Source organism: Ahaetulla prasina, chromosome 1 (assembly GCF_028640845.1).
Source record: "Ahaetulla prasina isolate Xishuangbanna chromosome 1, ASM2864084v1, whole genome shotgun sequence".
Classification (NCBI taxonomy): domain Eukaryota; kingdom Metazoa; phylum Chordata; class Lepidosauria; order Squamata; family Colubridae; genus Ahaetulla; species Ahaetulla prasina.
Genome location: NC_080539.1, coordinates 32,508,150 through 32,517,222, shown reverse-complemented (window position 1 = coordinate 32,517,222; position 9,073 = coordinate 32,508,150). Strand labels below are relative to the sequence as shown.

The window sequence follows — 9,073 nt, the reverse complement described above, 5'->3', positions numbered from 1 at the left end:
CAATTCTTCTGCAAATTCCATTATTATACACTTGCTTCACATGTGCCAGCAAGTTCTACTAGTACTGATGAGGAGGTTTGGAAAACACCCGTAATGGGTCGCCTGATTTCACACATAAAAACCATGATATCCATAGGCTGACAGCTATTTGGTGGGCTGGAGGGAGTACTGTTAACAACAGGGGTATTAAACTCGTGGCGTCACGTCATCACGTGACGTATCATGACTTTTCCCCCCTTCGCTAAAACGGGGGTGACGCATCTGGCCCGTGGGCCGTGAGTTTTGCACCCCTGGTTTACATGGAGACAATAGAAGGTGGAAAAGTGAATTGTGGTGAAGGGAAAAAGCAGATTAGAAATGACAGAAAATATCTGTGACTTGGGTGGTAGATGTTGGTGGTGGTTTGTTCTTTTGCTGTTTAGCTTCTGAAAGTTTTGGCCCCAGTCTAGGTGACATCCTCAGCAGGATTTCAGTTGAAAGTTAAAACACCAGATACCTTGTAAATAAGCCACAGATCCCAATTGTAAATGCCTGCAAGCTCAGGGCTGACTAAGCTCACAGGCTGCTCTGCCAAAAGGGCAGATATGAGGGTTGGAAAAGAAGATTACGAACTATGGCAGATATCAGAGCACATGACAAAGAGAGTACTGCAGAGCAATTCTCTTATCGAGGATTGTAAAAATGATTTTTTCACCTGTCTATGGTGCCTTGTTGGGACCTCCTGATTTGTCAGGCATTCAGTAGAGCTGGTTCCTCTATTGGAATTCCTTATGGGAAGAAAGGAAGGTGCCAGAATCTTCACAAGTAGGGAATTGTCAGTTGCCTCTTTGCTGAGGCCGGGAGGCCCAGTGAGTCTGCTGGTGTGAAGGAGGATTTCAAGCCTCTTAACCTCTCCCATCTGCATATCTGAGGTTGTTGATATTTCTCCCTGCAATCTTAATTCCAACTTTTGATTCATCCAGCCCCGCTTTTCTCATGATGTGCTCTGCATATAAGTTAAATAGGCAGTGCGATAGTATACATCCTTAATGACTCCTTTCCCAATTTTGAACCAATCAGTGGTTCCGTGTCCAGTTCTCACTGTTGCTTCTTGACCCACATACAGGTTTCTCAAGAGACAAATAAGATGGTGTGGTACGCCCATCTCTTTAAAAATTTGCCACAATTTGTTGTGAGCCACACAATCAAAGGCTTTACCATAGTCAATGAAGCAGAAGTAGATGTTTTTCTGGAACTCCCTAGCTTTCTCCATGATCCAGCATATGTTGGCCTCTTCGAAATCCTGCCTGTACTTCTGGTAGCCCTCGATCCACATACTGCTGGAGCCTACCTTGTAGGATTTTAAGCATAACCACCATCTACTTACATTCAAAAATTGTCCATCCTTTATCTAGCACTCCACTACCAACCCTATTCCATTTACAGCGCACATTTAAATAATCATTAAGGAAATTTACATCAGTCCTGAAAATTCTTTTAATTGTAATTAAACAATCTAATGCCATCTAAGAAACAGGTGAATTTTAATTGCGGACCCATCTGGATTTTATTTTAGAAAGAAATCTAATATATACATTCAGACAGAAGATCAATGTTCTAGTAAATCATGCATGTGCCTAAAGGGGGATACTTCCTTCACCTATGAAATAATAGCAACACTCCTTTATAAGATCAAAGATCAGCTAATCCCAAAATACCAATATGGAATACTTTCTAAACCCAAAATAATTGGTTTTTGTCTCAGTTGTTACCTCATTTTCATTGCAGCCATACAATTGGCTAGTGTTATAGGGATAACATGGTTGGCATCTGAAAAGAGAAGGCTGATGATAATAGCATACCAGTTTGAAGACAACTGCCAATCATGTAATTCTTTCTAAAAGTTGGAGAATGGAATGGAAGCAGCAGCAGTACGGAATTGCCCAGAGGGTCATAACATAATTTTGAATAAAGAATTGGGAAAAGGCAATCATTGTCCAACTATTTATTGTACCTCTCAAGAAAATGAGGAACATTGGACTATATTTTAATTGATTCAAAAATGTTCCCCCTTCTGTTATTTTTTTTTTCTATTTACCCAACACATTTAAATGGACTTATAAAAGCAATGTGCTCTTAGCAGCTTGGTTTGGAATCAGATCCCCAGCAAATAAGTGTTTATCCATCCATCAACAATAACCAATGGAGAACTCCTTAGTAAGGGGCTTGTCCATGTCATGAACACCTCCTCTACTTTATCCTTCAATAGAAGACTCTCTCCAGGTAAGTATTCAGAAACATTCCTCTGGGATCTAGTTTCTCCCGAATGCAACAGAACCTCTGAAAACCTGGGTACATCTTCTCAAAATCCTTCCGGGTGCATGTATGGGCCTGGTGACAGAAAATATGTTTTATGATACTGGTCTTGAAAATGGTGTCAACAAGCATAGGATCACAACATCTACACAGAAATAATTCACCTGTTACCCTCTCAATGTGATTATATTGGCTACGGGCACTGCAAGTTGTAACCCAAAACGTTTGGTAAGCATCCTTCAATAATTCCTGATAGTAATTACAGATGGATGATACTGTAAAATATATCACTCTTTCTATGTATACATCTGTCAATCAGTCAATCTTCCTGCAGTCTGCTTAAAGCACTTAGTCTGAATGGGTTGTAATCTCTTGAGGTTCTAAATTAGCTCTCGGGACACTTAGAGGATCTACCAATACCTCACTGCCATCTGCCACATTTCTGCCCCACCTGATTTTGTTTTGTAAAATCTTTTAAAGCATAAGAAACTCTCATGATCTGAACCATAATTTATATTTCCAAAGGAGAACCGGTAACGGAAAGTTTGAGTAGTTCAGAGAACCGGTAAATACCACCTCTGACTGGCCCCACCCCTATCTATTCTCTGCCTCCCGAGTCCTAGCTGATTGGGAGGAAATGGGGATTTTGCAGCAACCTTCCCCTGGAGTGGGGAAGGAATGGAGATTTTACAGTATCCTTCCCCTGCCATGCCCAAGCCACGCTCACCAAACCACACCCACAGAACTAGTAGTAAAAACTCCAGCCAGGAGTGAGATTTGGGGGTTCTCCGAACTGCACACATCTTAGCAGAATCTTAGCTAGAGGTTCTCCCGAACCCCTGCGAACCCCCAGCAGCCCACCCTAGATGAATTCCTGCCCAGTAGAGATTTATTGCTCTATCTGGTGGGAAGTCTGACAAAGCCCTGTGATACTGTTGGGTTCAAGGCTAACTTACGATGAACAATGATGGAGCAAGCAGTCAATCTTAGTATGGTACCCAGCTATGGGACAGCACATAGGGAATAGCTGTATTGGGTCAGCTTATCTCCCTGATTGATAAAAGACTGCCTTATTTTTATTTTGTTTTTTTATGTGCAAAAATGATCTGCAAGGGGAAAAGTGTTGGTGTTTACTAGAAGAAAAGGATTTAACCTACTACCTTTGCCCAGTGTGGCCTCCCTCCAAACTTCTTCATGACTCCTTCGTAGGCAAGCCAGTAGTTAAGGCGTGGAACATCTTTCCCGTAGGGCCTTGAGAAAGAAGCAGCGGCAGAAAATGAGAACAAGGTTTAAATGATTCTCCCTTAAAGAACATATATGTGTGGCTTATTACAGAGGGCATCTTCTGCTTTGCCACATCGTGACATCACCCCCACTTGGAAATCATCCTGAAGGCATCTTAAATATGGGTTCTTCACGCTGCCCTCATCATGAGGATGTCAGGTACATTTAGACTGGTGTTTACCTCACAAGGAGCAACCTCAGCTCATTTGTTTGATTTACAGTACCCAATAGCTTGGTGCTATTGCAGTACTAAGGGAGGGAATGGCTTTTGTTTTAACCTGGCTCCTTTCCAACAAGTCAAGATTCTGCAAGCCCGCATGGTTAAACAATCTTCTTCTTTTTTTTCTTTTAACACACAAAGCTGAGCATGAGGAGGAGGGTTGTTAGCTCAGGCAAGTAAGCAATAAGTCACAGAAAGTGCATATGCCACAAACACTGGGTGACTTTGCTTTCAGCTATCTGTGAAACAGAGAAGGGGGAAAATACTGGTTCGAAAGTAGTGGTGAGGAGAGAGGTCCTGCACATTTTGTAATGTGGTCATGTTGCTGGATTGCTGTCACCATGATTGCAAATGCAGAAGATATCTTTAGTACTAGTAGAGGCATGATAAGATCATTGTGGGGGAAGGACTTCTTGAAGAGCTTCCAATCTTCACAGTCACAAGATGTTTCTGGTTATTCAGTCTAACTTTCTGAGTTGACGTTTGTGCAGTAAGCTGGTAGAATGATCTTTAGCCTGGGCCCCTCCAGATAGATTTCAACTACAAAATCCCTGGTTGGCTGGAAATTCTTGTAGTTGCATTTTCAGTAAATCTGAAGGGCACTATCAGCTGATCTAAAATGACTTTTTATAGGAAGTGGGGTGTTGAAGGATAAAAATCTGTGTGTCCCCCCCTCTCCAGGATCATTCCAGCACTTATAGAGGAGTGCTGCATAAATTGATCAGTAATTGTTAATCTCACCAACAAACACCACTACTCCAGAAAGCCATCTGAAAAGCATTGTTCCAGACAACCAATAGGTGGCACCGAAAGTGACCATATTGAATGTCACTCTTCTGAACATAATAGAACAAGCGTTGGGTCAGAATGTACCGCTACTTCTTTGCAGCTGAGACTCAGCTTCAAAATAATAATAATAATAATAATAATAATAATAATAATAATAATAATAATAATAATAATAATAATAATAATAATAATAATAATAATAATAATAAGAAGAAGAAGAAGAAGAAGAAGAAGAAGAAGAAGAAGAAGGTGGTAGATAGCAGAGTTTATATATTATATTGATTTATGCTGGTAAAGGGTAAACTCACTGCAGGAATGCTGGTTCTTAAGGGTGCTTTTCTAGTAGTTTCCATTCTCCAAACCCCATCCCGGGACACCCTATGGAGCAGGGGTCTCCAACCTTGGCAATTTTAAGACTTGTGGACTTCACCTCTCAGAATCCCTCAGCCAGCAAAGTTGAAGTCCACAAGTCTTAAAGTTGCCAAGGTTGGAGACCCCAGCTATGGAGCACCATGAGCATCCTAGGGAGGAAACTTCTGGAAATAAAACAATGGCTACTGATAGGAAGGGAGCTACCCTTGTTTCCTCAGAATCTCTCTCTGTGCCAGACTAACATCATAGATGGGAGATTCTGGGAAAGACAACAGAGGTGTTCTGCTAGACAATGCCGTTAAAGTTGAACAGAAGATATAAACAACATGAGGAGCCAAAACAGGATTCATTCATCCCTTTTGAACCACAAATATTTCCTGTTTTAAGCTCTGCTTTTTTTGGCCTAGGGTTAATTAAGCTTCACTTTAGTTTTCATTGGTACTGAAAGAAACACATGCCTCCAATTACCCAGCTTGTCTTCTCCAGTTACGCCTCCCCCTTCTCACCTGTACATAATAATGTTGATGTAACAGCTGTTCCTCTGGAAACAGGGGCTCAGGAGGAAGTCATCCCCTTGGGTGAAGCGCACTTCTACTGGGTAATGGGCTACCATTTTGGGATTCGTCTCCAATATCTCTTTTAACTCCAGAAGAGCATCTTTTGTTTTCTCACTAAAAAAAAAAAAAGACCCACCAGTCAAATAAGACAGTATTTTATAATGGACAATATTATCTTTCCATCACTATCCAGGCCTTCTCATAGGGAACCATGGAGGTGACCTTGAAGAAGGAATCCAGAAATTGTTAGGCCAACAGGTACTACTGAAGGATGCTTTAAACATGGGGGGGGGGAGTATGAAGACGATACTCAAACGCCTCATATATAAATAGGAGGGAAAGGAAAACAGAGGCACACTTGCAAAATTCTGTTGCTATATATATTCAATCTCAATAAAACAGAGTCTGAGTTTACTTGTAGAGTCAGTTACTTGATCTGGTCTACTTTATAGAGCTGATATAAGTCCATTGGGAACAACCATTTGCTATTGTTGTTCAATAAAAGAAGGGAATCCTGTCACCCACAATAGCATCCAGCAACATTTATGGCTCTTTTGTCAATGACCATGGATAGTTATGATTCCCAAAGTGTTCAAAGTGATAACTACACCAAAGGCTTTTAAAAACTACTGTGGACCAACCTCATAGCTGGAAGTGTGCAGTAAATAAAAGAAAGCTAAATAAAGAAAGGCATTCTCAAAATCCCTCATTTTGATTTTTTTTTAAAAAAGTTGGAAAATTGAAAATAATAGAATTAACTTTTAAAAAGACAAATGCTTATTCTCTTTAGGAAGAAGAAAGAATCAAATACAGATACATGATTACTTGGCCTGCTCATAACATCTGTGAAAAGAATAGTACTTGATAGTAGTTGATTGCAGACTGAATATGAGTCAACCATGGCCAGAAAGAGAAATATAGTTTTAGGTCATATAAGCATAGGTCATAAAACTAAAGTTTTCAGATCAAAAAAGAGTTCCATTTTATTCTGTCCGCATCTTGGGAACTATGTCCCATTTTGGGTAACAATATTTTCTGATCAAAACCAATTAGTTTCAAGGAAGAACAAATATAATCAAGGGACCTGAAACAAAATCATATGACGAGAAATTGAAAGAAATGGGGACTTTTAATTTTCAGAGAGTAAGGCCATGGAGGAGATGATAGCACTCTTCAAGCATTTTTTCTTCAGACACAATTATTTCTTAATTACATCAAAGGCAAAATAGACCACAGAAGAGTAATATCTATTCGTATGTAACTCTGTGGCCTTAAATTAGTAATTCAGTTTAGCTAATCTATCAGTGTTAGTAAATGTAAAGGGAGCAAGGAATCACTATGTATTTCAACCTAAATCCTTGAAGGAAAGACAAAATACAATTATAAAAAATGCCCGGAGATGGGCTTTAAATTCAGTGTCTGCCTTTAAGTGATGATATTCTGTGTTTAAAAATGATACCAGAATGGAATCAATTAGCAATTACAAGGCTATACATCCAGCGGGCAAAGGTATAGTAATAAATACACTCTGAATTCAAAGGGAATCCAGAGAGTGATCATCGTGCCAGACAACCTTCACAGCACGGTCTTGTTTCAGCAAACAGTCTGAATTCTGATGTTACACTTGGAATGGATTGAGTGTCTGGGTCCATCTGAATGACAAGGGCCAGAAACAGTGGCTTCTGATTTATTTATTTATTTATTTATTAATCGTATTTATATACCGCCCTATCTCCCGAAGGACTCAGGGCGGTTCACAGGCAGATAAAAACACATAAATACAGATTAAAATAACAATTAAAAAACTTATTCTAAAAGGCCGAATGTTTAAAAACAATATAAAAAATAAAACCCATTTAAAACCAATAAATTTAAAATCTAATCCAGTCCTGCGCAGATGAATAAGTGTGTTTTAAGCTCGCGACGGAAGGTTCGGAGGTCCGGAAGTTGACGAAGTCCTGGGGGTAGTTCGTTCCAGAGGGTGGGAGCCCCCACAGAGAAGGCTCTTCCCCTGGGCGTCGCCAGACGACACTGCCTCGCTGACGGCACCCTGAGGAGTCCCTCTCTGTGAGAGCGCACGGGTCGGTGAGAGGTATTCGGTAGCAGTAGGCGGTCCCGTAAATAACCCGGCCCTATGCCATGGAGCGCTTTGAAGGTGGTTACCAAAACCTTGAAGCGCACCCGGAAGGCCACAGGTAGCCAGTGCAGTCTGCGCAGGATAGGTGTCATACGGGAGCCACGAGTCATCTCAACACAGTGTTCCGATAGACTTTTTCTCAGCTGAGGATAAGTCTTCAGCCAGGGGGATGACAAATCTTATTTTATTTGTTTTCTGTTTCATATTCCTCAAATGCTTTGGACATCATCCGGCCTACTTTGGTCTGGTTTCAGTTCTTCACCCTGCTGCACTGGAACTTCATTTATTTGAAGATAATGATTTATGGTATATGGTGGCTATTTCCTTGTAAAGTACTATAGGCAATATTTATCATGTGTCTCTCTCTGAACTCAGAGACCTGTTTCCTTTTCTTCTTCAACCTTTAAGCTCATTGTACGGGTAGTCCTCAACTTATAACAGTTCATTTAGTGACTGTTCAAAGTTACAATGGCACTGGAAAAAGTAATTTATGACAATTTTTCACACTTACGACCTTTGTAGCAACCCCATGACCATGCGATCAAAATTTAGATGCTTGGCAACTGGTTCATATTTATGACCATTGCTGTGTCCCAAGGTCATGTGAATCACATTTTGCGACCTTCTGCCAAGCAAAGTCAATGGGGAGGCCATATTCACTTAACAATCAGGTTATTAACTTACCAACTGCAGTGATTCACTTAACAACTGCGGCAAGAAAAGTCATAAAATGGGGCAAAACTCACTTAACAAATGTCTCACTTATCAACAGAAATTTTTGGCTCACTTGTGGTTGTAAGTTGAGGACTACTTGTACTGTGGAGTTATTATTACACACATTATTCTAGATGTATATTCAAGTCTGTATGTGTGTGTGTGTGTGTGAGAGAGAGAGAGAGAGAGAGAGAGCGGGTGGGTGGGTGGTTTCAGCAGGTCCTGACCAGTTCTGGAGAACCAATAGCGGAAATTATGAGTAGTTTGGAGAACCCATAGTAAAAATTCTGACTGGCCCTGCCCCCATCTATTCTCTGCCTCCCAAGTCCCAGCTGATCAGGAGGAAATGGGGATTTTGCAGTAACCATCCCCTGGATTGGGGAGGGAATGGAGATTTTACAGTATCTTTCCCTTGCCATGCCCACCAAGCTCTGCCCACCAAGCCATGCCATGCCCACCAAACCATACCCACAGAACCGGTACTAAAAAATTTGGAAACCTACCACTGGTGTGTGTGTGTTATTCCTATATTATCCTATATGTATATTCAACAATATCTCAAATCCTGCATTATCAATTCAAAGCAGCGAATATACCCAATACTCCTATTTCCCCCATAACCTCTACCCTGTGTACTGGGTTAGACTGTGAGAGACTGACTGGCTCAAAGTCACCCAGCTGGCTTTCCTACCTAATAAAAGCCTA

The 9,073-nt window shown here is 40.8% G+C and overlaps 1 protein-coding gene across 2 annotated transcripts in view; it reads right to left on the bottom strand.

The window, feature by feature from the left end:
- Window positions 1–430: 430 nt before the first annotated feature.
- LOC131189009 (L-gulonolactone oxidase-like) overlaps window positions 431–9,073 on the bottom strand; it is a 69,510-nt gene continuing 60,867 nt past the window's right edge. For both annotated transcript variants that reach the window (XM_058164768.1, XM_058164769.1), the window contains 3 exons: window positions 5,467–5,631; window positions 3,456–3,546; window positions 431–2,370 (listed from right to left, as the gene is read on the bottom strand). In XM_058164768.1, coding sequence (XP_058020751.1) covers window positions 2,242–2,370; window positions 3,456–3,546; window positions 5,467–5,631 — 385 coding nt within the window. In that variant the 3' untranslated portion in view covers window positions 431–2,241. The remainder of the gene's footprint in view (window positions 2,371–3,455; window positions 3,547–5,466; window positions 5,632–9,073) is intronic.